Source organism: Vicugna pacos, chromosome 19 (assembly GCF_048564905.1).
Source record: "Vicugna pacos chromosome 19, VicPac4, whole genome shotgun sequence".
Lineage (NCBI taxonomy): Eukaryota > Metazoa > Chordata > Mammalia > Artiodactyla > Camelidae > Vicugna > Vicugna pacos.
Window position 1 is genome coordinate 6,621,381 of NC_133005.1, and position 22,564 is coordinate 6,643,944.

General features: G+C 41.0%; 1 protein-coding gene across 3 annotated transcripts in view; it reads right to left on the reverse strand.

Moving 5' to 3' along the window:
• The window catches only part of MACROD2 (mono-ADP ribosylhydrolase 2), a 1,889,921-nt gene that overhangs the window by 545,952 nt on the left and 1,321,405 nt on the right, over nucleotides 1-22,564 (reverse strand). For all 3 annotated transcript variants that reach the window (XM_072943799.1, XM_072943800.1, XM_072943798.1), the window contains exon 7: nucleotides 8,633-8,663. In XM_072943799.1, coding sequence (XP_072799900.1) covers nucleotides 8,633-8,663 — 31 coding nt within the window. The remainder of the gene's footprint in view (nucleotides 1-8,632; nucleotides 8,664-22,564) is intronic.

Here is a 22,564-nt window from a genome sequence, read left to right on the forward strand (position 1 = left end):
ACCTTGGCTTTATAATAATTATTGAAATTGGGTCTTCCAACTTTGTCCTTTTACTTCAGTATTGTGTTGGCTGGTCTAAGTCTTTTGCCTCTCCATATAAACTTTAGACTCATTTTCTCAATATCCATAAAATAACTTTCTAGGATTTAAATTAGGATTACATTGAATCTCTAAATCAAGTTGGGGAGAAGTGATATCTTGACAATATTGAGTGTTCCTATCCATGAACATGGAATATCTCTCCATTTATTTATGTATATTAATTGAATTTATGTATTAGCCTTTATCCTGCAACCTTGCTGTAATTGCTTATTAGTTCCAGGAAGATTTTTGTCAGTTGTTTTGCTTTCTACAAAGACAACCATGCTGTCTCCAAATAAAGACAGTTTTATGTCTTCCTTCCCAATCCATATTATTTCCTTTTCTTGACTTGGTGTGTTAACAAGGACTTCCAGTATGATGTTGAAAAGGAGTGGAAAGACGGGATATCCTTGACTTGCAACTGATCTTAGTGGGCAAGTTTTGAGTTTCTCACTCACAGACTTCTAAGGCAGACTTCTAACAAACTTAACTGATTTTTAAATGTTTAACCTGGCTTGCACACCTAGGATAAGTCCCACTCAGTTATGGCATATAATTCTTTGTATCCTTCTCTGAATTTGATTTGCTAATATTTTGTTGAGGACCTATTTATTTTGTAGTTGTTAATTAAACAAATATTTGTTAAGACTTACTCTGTATCCAGCTCTGTGCTAGGTGCTGGTTAGAGCTTAGAGCCCCATTTCCTAAGCTAAGTCCCAACAGAGTGAAAGCCTTGAGTAAAGAGAAAATAAGTTTTATCAAAAATGGAATTGCTTAGGAAGATCTGGGAATGCTTAGGTGAACTTAAATGAATTTAAATTATTTTAAAATAAATTCAGCATAATGAATTATAGAGGTGAGGTAATTTCATGCTGATTTTATTAATTTCGATTCAATTTTAGATCACTTGTGGGAAATTCTCCCTGTTGATCATGTTTAAAAAGAGATCCAAGGTGTAAGAAACTATTTTATTCAGTTGTAAAGATTCTAAGGAAACTCTTCACCTGTTCAGGATGCTTGGTCCCTATTCATATTATCATTCTTATCTCCCTCAAAATCCACCCTCCTATGATCAGACTCTTCCCTAAACTCACATTTCTCTAAGTTTTTTTGGTACACAGGATGTTGATCTACATCTGTTCAAGATCCTTGATTTGTTTACGGATGAATGTAGCCTCAGGGGCTTAAGGTGTTACAGAAAAAAAAAATTGCAATTGGTTCCTCCAAGGATTTCAATGGAAATGGGCTAGAATTAAGAATATAATAAATGATACAATCATTTAGTCATTCTCAATATTTTGGTTTTAGTTTCCGCTGATGTCTCTGCAAATTGTGCCAGAAGTATAGTACAAAAAATGTAAACACAATTGATGCAAGATCTAAAAGTCTGTCTAATAATAGGTCACTGTACAGATGCTTTAAGAATTTCATACTTTCAAGTTTTTCAGGATTCAGAATTATAAACGCATTTTAACAAAGTAGGTACTATCAAAATCACCAAGTAGTCTTGCAAAATAAGGACTATTATTACTTAAAAATATTTACTGATTCTGAGTAGAATCAAACTGCTCCAGAACTAAATTACCTATGAGGGACCTGTTTGATTTAATTTGCTTTTCTTTTCCCCTTGAGCTATGATATCTAGAAGTTCATCATAATTCAATGTCCTCTTCCTGCCACATAACAGAATTGTAGTCAAATACATGGAATTCAAGCTACACTAAAATTCCAATCTCTTTTGCAGTTAGGTTGGTCATGAAGCCAGCTATTCTCTGTGAAAGGTAGATGGAAGTGACAAGTGCTACTTTGAGTCCAGGGACCATAGGGGGAGGGGGTTGCCCATCCTATGTGTTTCTTTGGCTAGAACCAGGAAAGGTAACTATGTGTGAATGATGCTTTAAGAAACGCAGAGAAACTACTTGACATTGTGGTAGATTAATTGCTCCTTGAATGACAGAGTGGAACAAATCCTTCCAAAGCAGAATGCTCACTTCAGAACTGTTAGCACTGAGGGAAATCAACATCTATATTCACTAAGCCTCTCTATTTTGGAGTCTCTTTGTTACAGCAGCTTAGCTCTACCCTAACTAATATGGTCTCTTTCAAATGCATTTCAAGATGTTTTTTTAAAACTAGAATCATTGACTAAAAAGGATTTGACATGAAAATCACTGTCCTAAAGAGGTAAACGTCCTTGACTTCTCTAAGAACCGTCAGAATTATTTCTAAAGAGAGCTGAGCTATATTTATTTAAAGTCACCCTTTAGATATGAGTATGTATAAAGAGCGAAAAAAAAAGGAAAAGAAATGTCATTCAAGACTGGATGAGAAAAATGGGCAACTGCATGGAAATTATTTCACTTATCAAATGGAGAGTACTGTCAATTCTTAGACACCATCAAACAATTCTTTAAGGACAGCGTCTTGCTAGTGTTCTTATTTTTCAACATGGCTGAAAGATACTCCCAGGGTTACTGCTAAATGGATAGGCTCTGTAATTTACTGAAGTGGTTTTCCTATCTCCCTAAAAGGCTTACTTACTTACTGTTTTAATACATCTTCTATAAAAAAAAAGCCATTTTTAAAAAATGCAGCATAACAATAAGTGGCAGCCTCTGAGGAAGTTGGAAGGGTTAGACTTCACTTGTTTCCATTTAGTCATAAGACAAATTTTTACCCTGACACAGTTGCAAGGAGGTAGACATTCAGATCTCAGAAACAGTAACAAAGTTGTAATCTTTATTACTTTTTGAAACATTTAATCTTTTAATTAAGTCCTAAAATTGTTCAATCTGAACAGAACACAAGGGGAAATGACACTGGCTTCTGGAGGTTTCCAGGGTTTTTGTTCCTCTTGGCAGACCCCCTAGAGGAAGCCTGCTGATGGGTTTCACTGTCATTCTTATGTAAGTTAAATTAGCTTATCTTGTTGCTGGACACTGGAGACTATTTTCCAGTGCAAAGGTAGTACATTTGATTTCTTAGCTTGGTGTCTTTTTATTATTAAAGATACATGCATCTTAGAGAGACTAAGAGGGGAGTTTGTACCACACTTTGCGGGATGAATGTATATACGTGTATATGTGTGACTGAATTTGCTAAAACTGTCTGTTCAAATGATAAGCACTCAGAGGATTAGAAACAATTTAAAAGCTAGAATTCTGTTCTCTGTAAAACTCCTTCTTCAGTGCTTCATAAGGATCAGCTCATAAAATAATATTCAAATGTGATATAATTAAGATGATGGGTTTAGCCCCAGGACTGCAAATTCCCAAAAGGAAGTAACTTACACTGATTCTAAGGTCATTTCACTTTGAGGGCCAGCAATTAACTCAAGGATTGTCAAGAACAATAACACTTCCTATGGTGGGCATACTATGAGCAGGACAAAAAACATAGGATGTCATAGAAGAGAATTTATGAGCGAGAACAGTCGTCATTAGACCACCTGAAAGGAAGTTTTCAAAGCAAATGGAAATATCAAAGGGAAGAGAAGAAGGCCAGATGGAGGAGGGGAGCTGTCACGGGGCTGAAAGGGACGAGCACACATTTTTGTCAATTTTGCTCTGGTTTCCAAATGTATTACACAAGATAACTCTTCCAGCAAGCCCAGAATTGCACAGCAGTGGTTGTCACACCCTCTGAGATCTGTCTGCATTTAAAGCTGACAGAGGGCTCGCCTTTAGCATTGCCGTTGGAGAATGTCCTGGTTTCTTTCCAAGTCACGTCTGTGAATTTAGACAGATGTAGTGATAAAAATATTTGCTGAGTGGATACAAGGTTAACAAAACATTGCATTGGTCTCTCTCTCTCTCTCTCTCTCTTTTTTCTAACCAGTTAGAAGCAGAAGAGCAAACTTGAATGCAGATGAGGGACTCGATTAGAAAGTTGTGGGAGGATTTCATGGAAAGCCAGGGGAGACCAGGCGATTTGACAGAGACGGGCTTTCTGCGTTGACAATAGAAGTGTGATGAATGGATATGAAACCTGCTTTCCCTAAGTTACGCTGCCCTTAAGTTCTTTCTACAGATTTCCAGCCAATAACTCAATGTTTGAAATTCCTTCTTCTCTAAAAACACCATCTTGTACCTGGAAAAGAAGATTCAAGATTTTTTTTTTCTTCTTCTTCTTCTTTTTTTCCCCTCCAGAGAGAATATTTTCCCAATTACTCATGTGATGCACTTTTCCACCTGGACTTCATTTCTGTTAACTATATTGACTCTCATAAAATGGACTAAAATTATTTTCACTGTTCACTTTTCAGTAAAAATTCCATTGCTATGTATCATGTCTAGCCTCCTGTGTTAAACTTATTAGCACCAGAGTGTCCAGGTTGGGCTCAAAGGGCAGAAGGCACGCACAGGATCTGAAAAGTCCATCAGGGAAATTCGAATCTGTCCCTCTGAGACAGGTGCAGTGGCCAATTCACATCTTTAACTGGGATCAGGAAGTTTAGAGCCCCCATCAGCCTCATCTGGATCTCTTTTTCCAAAAGTAACACAGTTCTTTCTTTGCTATTTTACCAAATGTGACTTTTCATCCTGAGTGTAAGCGGGCAGTCTGGTGCCCAGTGGACCCATCCTGGAAACATTACACTGGGACAGCAGCAGCAGTCACTGAAAAGTCAGAGTGGAAACATCTGGCTCCTCTTCCAGGAAAACTTCAAAGCAGGCAGGGCCCACTCCTGTATGCTTCTCCCTTAAATCAGGCCAAGTTACATGGTCGATATTTTTCAGTCTGTGTCTTGCAAAAAGGTGAAGCTGGCTTTGTCCCCAAAAGGCTAGAGAGTGAGGAGAGGCTGAGAGAGGAATTGGCTTCTGCTGTGCTGCCAGTGTCACAGTGCCGGTGTGCCCACATCCTCCAGACACGCTTTGAGTGTGGTGATGACGTCTGGGTTTCCGCAAAATGGGAGTGCTTACTGCTGACATGGCCCTAGAATGAGATCATCTTGGCAATTCAGTAACTCAAACCCCTTCCAAGGATGGTTCTGCCATCATCAACATTTTAGTTCTAATGGAAGAACAAGAGTCACATTGAGTTTGTGGGCCATCAATCTGAAAATCAAGTTCAATCCAAAGCAAAAAGGCATCTGAGAATTTACAGCAGACGAAGAGGGAGCCTGGGCTAGGTGAGACTCGTCGAGAAAAGTAGGGATAGGACTTCAGCGCAACGGTACCTCCAGGGCTGACCATCCCACGGGCCATAATAAATCACTAACAAGTCTTTTCTTTAGTGAAATAAAGTGCTGTATTGCTCTTGGTTTTCAAACTGAACAAGGTCTTGAGTTTTCATTTTACCTTGTCAAGGTGAGCATTGCTGGGGCTACAAATACCACTCCCAGTCTGAGAATACTTTTCAGAAGTACATATGTTTTTCCTAAAATACAGATGTTTGCCCATTAAGAAAATACCAGTTAGGTAGTTTTCCCTACCTGTTATTTTGCCTGTCAACAATTCTGATTTTTGCATCATTAGTTAGGCAACACTTTGGTTTATAATCATTATCACTGCCATGAAACAGCAGTATTTCCTGAGCTTTCTCCAGGAGACAATGCTAGGCGCTGGGTGGGCATAGTATATGCACAAGTGAATCTCAGCTCATGAAAAATTTCCAAACTGGCTATGAACGTGGGATGTATAAACAAAAATCTGTGGAACAATATGAAGAGGCGGTGTTCATCGTCCAGATTACAAATGATGAAAGATATCAAAAGATGTAATGACTATCAAGAGTTGGCCGATTCAAGGAGGATTTCTCAGAGATCAAACTTCAACCTATATAAGTGCGTGTGGTGTGTTTTTGTTTGGGGATTGGGGTGGAGAGCAGGGGTGGTGAGGGGGTATGTATGAGTTTGGTACTTGTGCATGTGTTATAAGGAAGGGACACAGACTTGGACCTGGGAAGGTCCATGCCAGTTTCTGAGATTCATCATTTGTAGGTAACCAACGTGTCCATGATGGGTGGGTGCCAAGAAATTTCTCAAACTATATTCTGGAGAAAACACTAGTTCTGAGAAAGGTTGAGAGAATAATAATTTCAATGGTCAAATAACTTTAGGAAATTCTACAAATTAAATCCCCCTTTTCAAGATACAAAGGTAAATGCTCATATAAAATTTGGGGCACAGAAATTCACATCCTAAAGAAGAGATTTTTTTCCCCTCTTCACAAATTTTGAAAACACTGGTTTAGGGAGATACATAAATTGCATATCCTTCTGTCTAGAAAGAGTGAATGTTAACCTGCAACTAATGGAATGTGATCAAAGGCTCCAGAGCAGATGGAAAACATACACCAAGTGGCATTTTAGGAAAAACTCATGAAGTGAGGTTTAGACTGTGGAACAAGAAGGGGAAGGCTATCCTGAATGTGTGCTCTTAATCTGTCTAGTATGACTTACAAAGTGTCAGGAGTTTTATGTGCTTTTATTTTATTTTTTTAAATTCTTTTTAGCTGTGGATCACATTTTTATTTTTGAAGTATTCTTTCAAATCCCAATATACAAAGATACAAATCAAACTGATCTGGATAAAAGAGGAGGCAAAACTGAATTCTGAATAAGAGCAAGAAAACAACTGATCTGTAAAATATGAGTACTTAGGAGAGAACCAAGGACTGATCAGAAAGCTAGTTTCACAACGAACATAGGAAATGATTTTTGAGTTGCAAAATGCCAAAAGGTCCATCAGCGGAAGAGGTCTGGAGTAATCTGAATGGTACTGAAGGTCTCATGGAGCTAAAAATAAATCCAGGTTTCAAGATCAGGTGGGTCTAAGCAGAGGCAAGGTGGCGCCGACTCTGCGGGTTGTCAGCCTCACTTTCAGCTTTCTCAGAAACTGGAGGGGATAGAGAGGAGTCACCAGGACTTGCAAACTACCTTCTTCGACCTGGCATCGTGAGAACTGATACAGCTCCCCTGGCGGCAGCCCTCCAAACCTACCGTGGTGACGTCCGCCAGTGCCCTTCCCAAGTCGTCAGTGTCTCCCGCCCGTCCTACACGGCACAGAACAGACCCAGTGACTGTGGACTGAGCCATATTACTTCCTCTCAGGGGAAATCCCTGTCCTTCAGGGACTAAAATTAACCAAGGGCTGTTTTAGTGTTTGCTATCCTCTCTTGAGCCTTTCGTTTTACTGTCCCTCCTCATCTTCCTTTACTTTTCTATCTCCTTTTCCTTCAACTCCTCCCTCTTTTTACTGCACCGTGTTAATTCCACCTTCTGAAATTCTTTGTACATGACCATAAAGTTCTCAGAGGCAAAGCAGACATCAACAAGACAACAGAGTATTGTTTTTCGGCGGTTGGGTTTTTGTCTGCTTTTGTCAAGGAAAATCAAGCTCGTCACGAAAGAGTATTCTCAAAATCAGACCCATCTCTGCAGTGGAGTCTGATCTGACTTTAGACAAGGTGAGGTGAAGACTCTGGGCTCTTGACCGGAGAAAGCTTTGCGTGCGATACTTTCTTTAAGCAAATATTTAAGAGTTCTAACCGGGCACCTGTGAGGCAGAGAGTGGCCATGATGGGGATTGGTACAGGTGGTCTAGCTTAGCCCACCAGCCCAGTGTCCACTGTGTTTCCACAAAGGCAGGCTATGGTGGAATCCAGAGAGAAGAAAGGCATGCCTTAAATTTGTAAACACTGTGACCATTTAATTTGATGCAGGCTTATATTTTTCACTTTATTCTCACCAAAACCTTCAAGCGAAATACCAGATTAAGAGGAAATAAGACTCCTACCTTTGATATCAATTTTGCTGTCCCTCCGCTATGATAACGAACTTAAACTGTTTCTTTACATTTGTACAAATTTTATTTTTCAGTTAAGAGTCTCCATGTGAGAAATCCGAGCTCAGAAATGTCGTAGTCTATTTTGTTTGATCAGAAAACCCTAAAATGACAAACTCCATTTTACCTGAATATCGTAAAACAGATTTATTCCCAGCTTGAGAAAGAGGCATAGGGAAATGTCATTGCAGGTGAAAGCATATTTAGAGAGCTTCAGGCTAGTGAAAACAAGTGATTATAAAAAACATTCTGCTTCCATCTGTAAGTGAAGCAGCCACTACTTAAACAACCAATACCAGAAAAAAATTTGCATCTTATTAAAAGTATCTATTTTTATTAACAGTCACATCTTTGTTTTTTAATTTAAATGTGCATTTTGATGTTTCTTTTATTTTGTAATTCACAACAAAATAATGAAAATGCTAGGTTTTATATGATTATGATTCATCTAACAGAAAAAAACTGACTTTATTAAAGAAAACACTATTAGAGGTCACATCCTACTAGAGCAAAAGTTTTTATTTAACAAAAGACATTAAGCGCAAATCATCTAATCATTGCAAATGATATGCAATGTAAGATTCAATAAGACACAAAGAAATCCAAAAAGCCTCTTGAGATCCCTCAATGGGATTTGACCTGCAATCTGAGTCTCTTTAAAATCACAGCTAACTATATCCATCAGAGAACCTCTTATTTTTCCTGTTAACCTCACCTTTAGCAACAAAGAAAAAAAACATAAACATGATCAAAAGCTAGATGGCTTACCGTAAATGCCTGTTGAGATGCAGGGAAATGCCTGTGAATAAATCACAAAAATAACAATAAATTTTAAAGGAACAACTCTCCCAACCCCTGACATCATCAGTTTCAAAGTATACTTTGCTTGATCAGGGGATGCCCCCTTTTCACATCCTCAAGAGCTCTGAAACCCCACTCAGTTGAAGGAGGAGACACCATGGAAACGGCATTGTTGAATAACTGAAAACTTTTCCTTACCAACAATCATACCATCTGGCAAGAGCCGACTGCTAAATTTTCAGGAATCTTGTGAACCAATTGTTAAACATAGTTACTATTAAGAAATTAAATCACATAAACCTGCAATGATGAAAGTCATATCTAAAACAGTCAGTAATCATTGCTTCCTAATTATTTTGCTGCATTTTACTATTACCTCTGCTCTTAAGATTACTATGTCTGTTATGTGAACCTGATGGAAATACTATATACTGGTGTATTACTGGGCATCCTGTCCCAGCTACTTGTTAAGTGACATCATGCTGGGAGCTTAAAATCCAAAAATATCAATCAACACTCATGCATGAGTCAACTGTTGTCAATGGACACAAAATTTTGACAAAATATAACAAACAAATTCTGTAAGAATCAATTGGCTACATAAGATTATAGTAAAGGGTATTGTGTATTTCTATTCTTTTGTTTAAGTTGTGTGTTACATATTATTTCTAATCAGTAAAATTTAAAAACAAACAGATACATACATACTCATTTTTGTTTTAGAATCCCTTTTAAACATTCACTGGCACATCATTGGCACACAGAATTTTTTTTTTTTAGCATGACAAACATTGCACTAGAAATTCTAAAAACTCCAGCTGCTGTTGACTGTGATAACTAATTATAATTGGGCTCAATGATAATAAAATAAGTCTTTTTTTCTTTATATCTTCAGGTTAAATGTGTCCTACATTTTATTTGCCTTTACATTTTTATAGACTACATGTTTATTCTCTTTACTTGGGTGTTCTATTTAAAAAGTCATAATTTATGTGATTCTGTTTTAGAGAGAGTGATAATTGACTCTGTTAGGTTTACCTATATATCTGCAAGGTGACTTTTTGTTGTTGTTTTCTTTTTTGTTTTTGTTTTTCGGTACCTTTACTAGTAAATGTCTTTGTTCCTAAGGAAAAAATGGGACAATTTTTGGAATGGAGTAGGAGATAATTTTTAAATGAATTAGTAAGTTAATTCTTTGATTCCTTAGGTTCTTAAGGTGTCAATAAGGTCTAAAGAATGTTCTTTAATGATTCAATCCATCTAGTGACACAGAACCATGAAGAGACAGTACGGGGAAAATCTTCCTGAAAATACTGTCATCTTTTTACAGGCATTCACCAAGGTGATCAACAGGCTGTAGTCTGAGTGTGGAAATCACTGCACGCTGAGTGTAAGCAATTTGTTGCTAACAGTAAGGGCTGGAAGTTCAGGAACGGCTTGCTTAGAAAGACAAATTAGAGAGGACTGCCCATTCATGTTTCATTGTGCCTTTTAAATGAGGTAGAGAGAGGGGAGTTTGCAGCTCGTGCCCCAGGAATTCCATGGAGGCAAACTGAACGTGTAAATATGCATCTTGCATTCGGGGTAGACAAAGAGAAAAGTTTGAGAAATTCTGCATTGACCTGTTAAGCGAAAGCTAGAAGATACCACAGTGTTTTCGACAAGCAAGTCCACTTTAAATCCCACCTGGGTGTCCTTCCCCTTCACCATTTGAGAAGTTTATTTAACTGACCAGCAGTGTCTGCATCAGGGCTGATTCCTGTGGTGGGTACTGCAATGCCCACCAGCCTCTGCTTCAAGGGGAGTCTGTTGCCCCAGAGCAGGGTCTCCTGACCTTGGCACTATTGATATTTGGGGCCAGGTAATTCTGTCTGGGGGGCTGCCTTGTGCATTGTGAGATGTTTAATGGCCTCCCTGCACTCTCTCTACTTGGTAGCAGCGTGTTATGACAATCAAAAACATTCCCCAACATTGTCACATGTCTCCTCAGGGCCAAAATCACCCGATTGAGGACGGTGGCCCTAGAATCTAGCACCTGGACCCCAGCAGAGCTGTCAGCAGACAGCCTTCAACCAGCAATCTCCTGCAGGGGCTGCCTCGGGGGCAAGGAGCCACCTCACCTTTCCCAGGACAGCCCACAGCCCATAACCAACCAGAGCAGAGTTCAAAGGTCTTGGCTCATCTTGGCTCAGACCAGTGAAGCACTGAAGGGCCCTGCCAGCTCCAGAGACCCCCACGGGGTGAGCGGGACCACCCCTGCAACTTCATAATTGAGTCTGAAAGTACCAACTGCCGTGTCCGTTTTCACAGGGACAAGTAGCTTCATCTGGAAATGACTTTGTTGCCTCGAATGTGAAGGCCAACAGTTGTGCAGTGGAGGATGGCTTTGGTAATAGTGTTGTATTAATTCAGACAAAAAGGCAATGATAAAGGAGAGACGGGATTACAATATCATGGAAAAATTCATTGTCTGTAAAACAATTCTGCATATAATTCATCCAAGCTCAGTGTCCTCACTGATCACGTTTTATTACTTGAGAGAGAGAGCGAGAGACAAAGAGAGAAAGATTGAGAAAGAGTGAGCAAGGGAACTCAGTGAAAGGATGTTACAGCACATGGCCTGTGTTCTTTGCTATGATACATTTCCGATGGGACCACCAGAAGTGAGTAGCATGGGATTTCTTTATTTCCAAGTTATATTTAACATAACCATCTCCCACAAAATTTCCCTCTTGTGGAAGAATGATAGATCGTACCAAAACCCAGGCCAATTGGTGCATATAACTCAGCAGTCACCTGCAGGACTTGGGGAATGACGTCGTCAGCCCAATTTGTAAGGTTCCAGACTCTCCTTCCAGCAAGCCCCAGGAGCAAGGCCTCTCTGTGCTAATCAGAGCCAAGCAGGCAGCCATCAGAAACTTCTTAGCACTTGACTTTTAGCCACTTTTTTTTTAAACAAATCAGCTTGCACTACTCTCTTGGGGAAAAAATAAATAATCTTTTGACTTGGAGAATGAGAGGGGATTTTTCTTTTGTGAAATTACAGACTGGGCCAGCACCTGGAAAATACTTCCTTAGCCCAGCATGCTGGTTTCAGGTACATTTGCAGAAACACTGAAATCCTTAAGGCTGTAGACTGTGCCTCCCAAATTCTTGAATGTCTGTCTCCACTTCTCACATTTCTGTCTCACCCATCTGAGGGCAAGGAAAGAAATACCCCTCAACTTTCCTTGTCTTGACCCTATCAGTGCCTCAAAACCAAGGCAAGAAGCCCTAAGACACCATCATAACCATCACATGCTTTTCCTCAACCCCTGATTCTCGGTTCATGCGTCCCTGCAAGGTGGGAATTGCTGCCTCTTCTCCTTATCCGTGGTCCTGACCATCCACCCATTGTTTATGCAGAAGCCTTGGTGTCTCAGCAGGATGGACCCACCCTCAGCCCCACAGGAAGGTGTTGATTGACAGAAGTAAGTAGGACACGTCTCCCTCAGCCGCAAGGATGGAGAGGTGGAGAGTTCTGACATCACTGAGCTGATGGTGTAAGTTAACTGTAAAGTGTCACAACCTCTAGAATCTTTCAATTGATGAGCCAACAATTTCCTCATTGTTTAGTCAGTTTTAGTTTGAGTCTCCACTATTTGCAAGAAAAGCATGCTACCTGATTCTCCTTCCCTTTGAGTGAACCACTAAGTAAGAGGGAGCTCTGTAAGGGGAAACTGAACCTGTTTTCCTCTCATTTAGGATTTTCATTGCATATTTATTGAAATTGTTACTTTGGATTTATTTAAATAATTCCTTAAATCACATCTTGCTCTAGAGCATAGATAAAAAGGAGATAAATTGGTTGCATTTTCTTCCAACTTCCTCACATTAAGAGTCCAGTACTTCCGAATCACTTTTCAATACAGAATCCTAGATATGTTTTTCCAGAGTTTTCTTCCTGTGCTCTCAAGAGCAGCGGTGTCGAGGCAGTCCTTCAGGAGCACTTCCCTCTCCATTCCGGACTCTTCTTCCAAGCCTGTGACACCCTCTGTGAAAGGTTTGAAGCTGGCTCCTTCTTTGTTGCCAACAAAAGTTTCCAGACAACATTGAGGAAACACACACCTGCTCCTCAGATGGTCCCTTGTTGTTTGGTTGGTTGAAAGTCAAGGGGTTGCAGCTGTCTGGTCAACACATGTGGGATGACGAGCATGCACCAAGCATGCCCGTGTACTGGGGTGAAACCTTATCATGACCATCATTAACTGTAAAACATCCCAGGCTCTAAGGGGCATCCTTCTTTCCAAGAAGTTAGAATATGAGAAAATGTGCATCAGTGAAATTCAGGGTACGGTTCCTTGTCTTTAGAAGCTTGGTTATCAGCATCACAGGTTGTGCCAAAGTCCCCTTACCCAGGAGGCAGCAAACTTGTGTATTTCTCAAACTCAGATTTGCCTAAGTTGAGGAGTTTGCAAGGTATTTTGAGGTAGCAAACAAATAGTCATGGCCCATATCAGTGGAGTATCTACACAATATTTTTTATTCCCCATTGTTTTTCCCAAGTCTTCAGCTCTCCTTCCATCTATACTTTTTGCTGCAGGATTTCACAGTTCTTCCACCAAGGCGTGATGCTTTTTCCTTGTCTCAGTGATGAGGGATCTGAGCATATAACTTGGCTTGGTCAATGCAAAAATAGTAAACATGACATTTAGGCTTGAAATATTGCAATCCTGTCTTTGGAGGAGAAACATGAGAAGAACAGGCTTCGTGTGGATGCTGGTCCAGAGAGGTTGGTGGAGCAGATCAACTTAATCCAGCCTAGATCAGCTGTGCCCCAACTATCCCACTGGCAAGTGAACAAGAGGACACGCTTACTATTGAACATCACTAAGGTTTGGAGTTGTTTGTTACACAGCATTACCATGGTGATAGCATTGACATAAATATGCTAAAACTATAAGTTATCATAATGTGTTATAACAAGAAATATTGGTTTTTCACCTAGGGTGATGATATAAAGTTTCCTTTGAAAATAAAAATAACAAAGATTCAATTAAATATTAGATAATTATCATATTAGAAGATGGAATATGAATGCTTAAAGTTAGGGAAATACTGATGCAGTAAATACAGCTTTGAATTGGAAGCCAAGAGACCAGGGTCACTCACTCACTGTAAGTCTGACAGCCAACATCACAGACCCTCAATGCCTCAGCTTCTCCAATTATATAAGGGACACAGTTTGACCAGATGGCTTATTCAGCTCTTGTATCTACAATGCTATGAAATAGCCTCTTATCCTTCTCCATAGCTCAGAATAAAGGTAATGAAGAAGTAAGCAATTTTACAGCATCCTGAATTCCTCACAAATTGTAGCAACAATAGTAGCCATCATTCTTGAGTTACAGTAGGTCCCCCCACCAATTCCATCCATATTTTGCTTTCCTCAGTTTCCATTTTGCATGGTCAACTGTAGGCAGAAAATATTAAATGGAAAATTCCAGAAATAAACAATTTATAAATTTTATATTGTGCTCCATTCTGAGTAGCATGATGAAATCCAGGGCCATCTCACTCCATCCTGCCCAGGATGTGAATTGGCCACGGATCCCGCCTGTCAGTCACTTAGTAACCGTCTCAGTTATGAGATAGACTGTTGCAGTAATGCAGTATCTTGGTGCTTGTGTTCAAGTAACCCCCATTCTACTTAATCATGGCCCCAGAGCACAAAAGAAGTGATGCTGGCAATTCGGATGCACCAAAGGGAAGAGGTGAAAGTTCTCGACTCAGTAAGGAAAGAAAAACAATCGTGCTGAAGTTGCTGAGACCAATCTTCAACCATGAAATTGTGAAGAAAGAAAAAGAAATTTGTCCTAGTTTTGCTGTCGTACCTCAAACTGCAAAAGTTACAGCCACGATGTGCGATAAGTGCTTAGTTAACATGGAAAAGGCATTAAATTTGTACAATAAGATATTTTGAGAAAGAAAGAGAGACACTACATTCACAAAACTTTCATGATAGTACATATTCTTATAATTCTCCTATTTTATTATTAGGTATTGTTGTTCATCTCTTACCATGCCTAATTTATGAAATGAATTTTATCATAGGCATGTATAGGAAAAATCATAGTATACATAGGGTTCAATACTATTCACATTTTAGGCACCCACTTGGGATCTGGGAATGTGTCCCCCACAGATAAGGGGGACCATGTACCTCAGTGTGCTGGGCAAAAAGCTCTGTGCATATCTCTGATTCATTCTTGTGAATAATTCTGTGATAAAGAAGGTATCATCCTCTTTTTATAAACATGGAGGAGAGTAAAGCTAAGACAGTGAACTTGCTCAAGGTCACAGAAAGGAATGTTAACATATTAACTTATTATTTTGTGTGAGGAATAGCTGATTTGTTTGCCTTTAGTATTTGTTAATTACACAAATAATATGTGAATATGTTCACTAAAGTCCTAAACAAGACAGGTGCAGGCAGACAGCAGTGAGAAATGTCCCTTCCTCTGACTCAGCTAGAACACCCTCCCCTCAGGCAATGGTACAGTGAGCATCACACCACTCCATGCACTTACATTTTGAAGCCTAAGATTGTGTCTTTTTCCTGATCTTCACACTTTAATAAAATCTGAAGTCAGGAGAGCGTGGCCTCCAAGTGCCCCATGATTCGGCTCCTGGCTTCCTCTCCGCCCTGCTTTCATCCCACTTGTCCCCTTGCTCATGGAGTCCCAGCCGCACTGGTCTCCTTTTGTTCATCAAACACAGAAAACACACTCTGCTTCGGGGCCTTTGGCCTCGCTGCCCCCGCTGCCCCACGCACTTCCTTTCAGGCCTCTGCTCAGATGCCACGTCCTCAAAAAGGTTCTGTCTGGCCTCTGGCTCTCTTCCCTCAGGCCGCTGGGTCTCTTTCTATGACTCCTACAGCACCTGACACACAGTTGTTTGCTTGTTCATTGTCTCCTCAACTTCAGGTCCCCGACGGGCATGCAAACCCCATGAAGACTTTTGTTTTACTTACTGTGGTATCCACTGCACCTCAAACGGGGCCTGCCACTCAATAAATACCCGTAGAATAGATGAATGAATTAATGATTGAGTTATCTGGTCATACACATAGTGTCATATTTTTCTTTGCCTACACAAGTTGGAGCTTACACTGTTTTATCTTTTGGGACTAGCCTGTTCATGGACTAGGTCTTGGAGATCTTCCAGCATCAGTATCTGTTGATCTATCTCATGTTTCTAATGCCTGCATATACTATTCTATGGCATGGTTACACTAAGTTTACTTAACATGATAAACCTGTAGTTTGTTTGTAAATTTTGCTATAATACCCTGCAATAAGCATTCTCGACTTAATGTACCTCATGTATTCTGATAGGATATATTCCTAGAAATAAAGTTAACTTGTTTAATCATTGAGTTAAAGGACAAGTTTAGAATTTTGAAAATTCAGTCCTTCCAGCACTCTCCTCAAATACCAAAACATCCACGGATGCTCAGGTCCCGAAGGTGAAATGATGTAGTATTTGCATGTATCCTACATACATCCTCCCACATACTCGAAATCCTCTCCAGATTACTTATAATACCTAATACAATGTAAATGATATGTAAATACTTGTAAATACAATGTAAATGATATGCAAATAGTTGCCAGTGCATGGCAAATTCAAGTTTTGCTTTTTGAACTTTCTGGAACTTGTTTTTTTGAATACTTTTGATGTTGGTTCGTTGAATCTGGAGATAGGGAACCCGTAGATACAGAGGACTGACTACAGTGACAAACTGCTCCCTCCCGAAAGACTTTTTCAATGTAAAATCTCTTCAACAGTAGAGAAGAGTCAATAATTCCACTTTGTTTCCCCCATTACATGGGGGAAGAGAACAAACGGATGCTGTCTCTTTCACAAATTGCCCTGGAAAATGCAAATGCTATCAGTGCACCTTCCATCCCCTGAGCTAAATAACCTGAAGGCCAAGGTCATTTAAAGGAGACTGTGAATGAGATCCCAGAGAAGCAAACGGCCAGTGAATTGCTTGGCGTGCACGCGTGAGCTCATCCAGACATCGTCATTATAAGCAATAACTTTGTTTTTGTTTTCTTCATTATACCTTGGAAATAGCTGTCATAAAGTCATTTATTGCCAGCTGCTTTCAAGTTTATAACTACAACTCCATGCAGTATAAAACAAACTATTACATAGAATGGTGGCAGTCCTCTGCTAAACTTTATATTTTCCAAGAAGACAGCTGGATCCCTTCCACTGTGAATTTATTAGGATGCCAAATGTCAGAACCAGCAAAGGAAAACTTGCCTTTTGCCCGAGCTTGCTCGTGTGACTGGTAGGAATGTTTTACTGTAAACCATACGTATGTGAAGATGAGAACAAGCCTACTGAACCCAAGAGGATGTGCATTCTCCTCCGGAATGTCCACACCTGTAAAGCCCTTTTACACAGAAGCAGAGGGAAGAAACAAAAGTTAAAAAAAAAAAAAAAGAAACACAAACACTCGTCTCGTTTTAATAGCAAACCAGTTGTGCAATATGGAGGTTCCTACTGAAACAAAATGTCTGTAACACGATGGCTTTTCCACAACCGTCATCATGTCTAACTTTGGCAGTATCTGCCTCTTCCATCTTCCTCATAATTAAGTGCACATACTAGGCACGGTCTGCATCCCTGGCACCCAGAGGTGGGAGTGTGAGGGTGTGCCCTCAGGTGACTTTTCCTGTAGAGCTGGGGAAATTGGCGTCACAGCCCATCAGTCAGACCCCTTGAGAAGTAAGTTACCCACTTGAGTCTGAAAGGCCCACAGATCACAGCCACTGGGAGGCCTAACTGCCTGCACGGAGGGGCCTTCCTGGCTGAAGACGGGCAGGGGTGACCAGAAGGGGCCCTGCACACACAGGACTGAGGCACCAAAGCCCAGCCTGAAAGAGCACGGGGCTGCAGGCCGAGATCTCTAGGACTTATGGGCCTGGAGCTTTCCCCAGCAGGGCAGAAGGGACACTGTCAGTGACCTATCCTCGATCGTTACCTGCCGGACACAAGCCCCACACACAGCAATGGTCCCAGGAATGCCCTTGGGCTGCTGGACTCAGAGAGCAAGGAGTCTGGGAATCCCATGCTGAGGTGTGACCCTTCACTGTGCGGTGAGCATCACCATGGGATCGGGCCTGATAGCCGGGACTTAGCCTGGTAGCCATCCTCCCCTTCCAAGCTCAGGCTTCACTTCTCACCTGCTTTTTCCTGGGATTTTCCTAACAAATCGCTTCCCCCCAAATCCTCATCCCACAGTCTGCTTTTGGGGAAGCAACACAGACATTTGTTATTGTTATTAACCTTGACGTGACTGGCAGTGAGACGGTGATTCAGGGAGAACCTCAGAAGAAACAGAGGCCAGGCTCCCTTCCAGTCGGTCTTGGAGAGAGGGAGAAGGAAAAGCAGGTGGATCCTTGTAAAGACATAAGAAGGAAGAAAAAACATCCTCAAGACCATGAGCAACTAGAGAAACAGAGACCTGCTCGATGCCAAGGAGGGGCTGCCAAGGGTGCACAGTGGGTGGGAGTCAGCGGGGAACCACGCAGAAAGGAGGCTGCAGCCCATGCCGAGGGCAAGACTCCACAAAGAACGTGCACCACGTGAAAGTCTGCTAAACAAACCCAGGTAGGGGCTGTCACCTACCCCGGGCTTTGGGTCGGCCCTTGGCTTCCTTAATAACAAGTCGTATCTCCATCTCTCTCGACTAGAACGTTGAAGACCTGACTTCCAGAGGAAGCATTTAAGAGAATCCATTAACATCAAACAACCACAAAACAAGAAACACAGAGGAGCAGCCCCCAAATCCTGACACTCTTGGGTGGGGAGGTGATGTTTCCTAAGGATCAGTGTATGGCTTGGGCACAATGGACATCGTACCTCAACCATTTCTCAGCCAACCAGTGTCTCCAGTCTTCTTCCAAACCTCCCTAATGATAAGCTAACAAACTGAGCAGCTCTGAGAAGGGAGAGAGACGGGACATAGTCAACAATGTTTACTGAAAGACCACGGAAGCAGATACCAGGGTTTCCAGAAGCTTCAGCTGTCAGGCTCTTCTCTGTGGCTTAAGCAAACAAATGGAAACAAAGGTACCACCTCATAAATTCTAAAGCTTCCTGTCTGTTTCACGTGGGCTTTGCTGTCTCTCCAGTAACATGCAAGACGTAGAGGAGCCATTATTATTACTGTCCCCAGGTGGAGGGAGTAAACTCCCCAAAGTCACACAGCTGCCAAGAGGAAAAGCTTAGAGGGAAGCCCTGGTTTTCTGACTCAAAATTCTCCGCACTCTCCACTGCAGAGCAGTGTAAGTGAGGTCAAAGGAGAGGGGAGGCGTGAAGAGCAGAGTCCACCTTGAGCATCCCCGGTCCTTGAGGAAGGACTGACTAGAGATGAGAATTCTTTCTTGGCAATAACACAGTATGAAAACCCTTCTAGGCACTAGCTACCAGATCGTCATGCCATTAAATCTGCCATCAAACTGGAAAATTAGTGGCACAGTGCAGCTGAAGATTAGGACACATTGAGAACCACCATGTTATTCTGTTGTAACCAATGCCTTGTTTTTTTTTTGTTTTTTTTTTTTTGGTCCACTGCTGCTCCAAACAATTGTAGCTCAGCCTGCATCCTCATACCCAGCACAGACTGCTTCCCTTGGGAAGCACTGAGGTCCTTTCTTTTCTGTGCTTGCTAATCTGTCACAGACCATGGAATTCGAGAGGGAATGGACTGCTAGCTTACCAACACCTATGCAGGTTTTATGCCTGCAGATCTTTTTGACACCTCTGTTACATCTCTTACAATGTCACGTATTCTCTCCAAAAATTGGGCAATTCCACTTTATCCCCTCTGTAATTTTGTGGTGTGAACTTGAAAACATCACATAGAAAAAGAGGGGCTTCCACACGCATACTGATACTTTTTATGTCAACTCTATGTGCAAACACCTGACTCCAGTTCGTAATTACAGGAAGTAGGTGAGACTCTTTTGACAGTTGCTGAGGGCCTTAACTACCACGTGGTTTATAAAGAACAAGAGCTTTAAATAAAGTGAGTTGTGATCATACAGCTTGAGTCGGGATGGAGGGTAATAAACTCCTCTTTCCTTAGTCACCAAGGAAGACACCAGTCAAGCCTAATGCGCACTTTATATTTAACAAGGGAACTAATTAGGGGATAGTGACTAAGAGGGAGGTGTCTAAAGGACGCACCCCTCAGCAATGACTAAAGTAAAAGGAGGCAGGAAAGGCAAAGGCAAAGGAAATTGTTTGGAGTCGTATTCCCCAAGTTCACAAATTGTTACTCTGGCCTGAAAATGGCTGTGTTTTGCGAACCATCAATCACTGCAAAGAGTTTTACCAACTGGAGTCTATTATGGAAATGAGGAAAAATAACAAGACAGGGAGCAGCCAGTCTGCAAGGAGAGGTCTGACAGCTCAGGCCCCAGGAGGTGAGTTATTTGTACTCATTTCCCAGTGATCACTGCATTAATCCAACCAGAATCACCCCAGAACCACAAGGAAGGAAGCAGGCAACTGGAACTTTCACTGTGCACACTGAAGGTCAGTGTTTGCCTCCTGTACTGGGAGCTGGGCAAACCAAGTTTTGCAGGATGTGATGCACCTGTGATTCTCTGAAAAATAGACTAAACTTTTTGTGCTACTCTTAGGGAGTAAACTTAGTGTATGCACTAAGTCATCATTATTGTTAGAGAGGCAATGAAGAGGTTACATTTGCATGGATGGATAGATGCATGGAGGGATAGGATGAAGGATGGCCAGACGGAAGGACAGATAGATGAATGGATGGATGGAGCAATTCTTGACGTAGAGATGAACACTTTTACAACCATTGGCTCTGGCAGACTTTGACTTCACTGAAAGTTGAATTTCACAAAGGAAAGGATTTCATTTTTAACCACAATGTCACAGCTGCATCTTGATTAAGGACAAACAAAATAAAAACCATCCATAACAGATGATAACCCTACCTCAGATAAAACTTATTGTAGCTAAGGGTTATATTCCTTTCAAGTGTGTGAAAGAATTTCTGCCCACAGTTTTTCCTCTCCCTCCATGTCACTGTTTATTTTGGGGATTCTCTGAAAGTGGGGCACATCCTTAATATGGAAAATAATAGTTTCTTTAGTAACAGATGTCACTTGACGTAACTGAAGAATGATTCTGAGGACTGAGTAAGAAGCCAGTGATTAGACAAGTCTGTGCTAGACATTTATTCCCCAGAGTTACAAAGAGCTGTCCAAGGTTCCTCCACCCCATGAAATACATTCCTTTCTCAACTAACATTTCATCATGGAATCTCTAGCTCATATCTAACAGCAGAAACTATAAATGATACCTCTTTTGGCACACTTCACGCTACTTTACTGGTTTTTAGAAGCAGGAATACTTTAGAGGTGCAACTGCCCCTGGCAGGTATCTGTTCCAGCTAGCCCATGCACTGCTCCCCTCTCCACCATCTCTGATAGGGCTCACCCAGGCTCCACCTGAACTTCTCCTGGGATGGAGAGTTCACTGGCTCAGAAGGTGCATGGACCAGTGCTTTTCAAATGTCAGTGTGTAGCCACTCACCTGGACATCTTGCTAAAATGCAAATTCAGATTCAGTAGATCTGGGGTGGGCTGAGATTTATGTGTTTCTGACAGCCTCCCCTGGGATGCTAATATTATTGATCTGTGTCTATTTACAGTAGCAAGTAACTAGACTGTAATTCCATTTAAAATCTACTTTGCAAGGTAACATCGCATGAATTGAAACCTGGGGAAAGCAGGGAGATTATTGTTCCCATTTAACACGTGGATGCCTGGAGTGGCAGATCTTCCAAAGCTACACAGACATTAGTAATAAACTAGGAAGAGGCCAGACAATGAAGCTCATGCTCTTCCTGCCACTCTTGTACCTTCCCACAAAACTGTTCTGATTAAACACCCAGCTCCTGTCACCCTGATAGACGCCTGTCCTTCCACTGACGTGAACTGAGTGTCAATGTTAGAGTCTCAGTTATTTCCTGGTGGGCTTGTTTTATTTGTTTCTATTTGTCCATGTCGCTTCTATACTTTAGACCCACAGGCCAAGTACTCCAATTTGGATTAGTGTGTAGACAAGTCACTGGGGGGCCTTGCTAAAATACAGATTCTTACTCAGATGCTCTGGGTTGAGGTCTTAGCTGCTGCATTTTTAACAGGCTCCCAGATAATATGAATGCTGCTGATCTTGGGATGACACTCTGAATAGCAAGAGTTCAGACCGTTACTCAGTAAACTTCCACACTCTTACCCTGCTGCTCATTTTGACCTCTGTATCAGTAAAACTTCTTATGGTACAAATGACAAGCAACTTAACTCCAAGTAGCACTCAAAATGAAAGATGTTTATAGTTTTTTTATAATTTAAAAAATTCCAGTGATATGTGTAGCTTCAGGTAAGGCTTGATCCAGCTTCTCAATGATACCTCCAATTACTGTACTAAGTGACTGCTTAGTTTAGGCTAATTGGCTGGTATGAACCACATATGCAGTAGTTGTGAACATGCTACCTGATAAGGTCAGGTAGTATCTCAGGTGCTTTTTATTCCCCCCTAAGACAAAAGCTGAGGTGTCCCTTTTTGTCAAAACTGCAAGTGTTTTTTTTTCCTTGTATTGAGAGGAATGCCTTTTAGAATGATCTCTGAGATTGTTTCTGCTCTAAAGACTATGATTTAGTGATTTGAGAAATTTCCAAGAAATTGCTCATAATTAGAAGGCACAGAATATTAAGGGTTAAGAGAAAAACCCATGAACATATGAATTCTTGTGCCTTGCCTTTAGATTGAAATATAAGCCCCCAATTAATTTATAATGTTTCA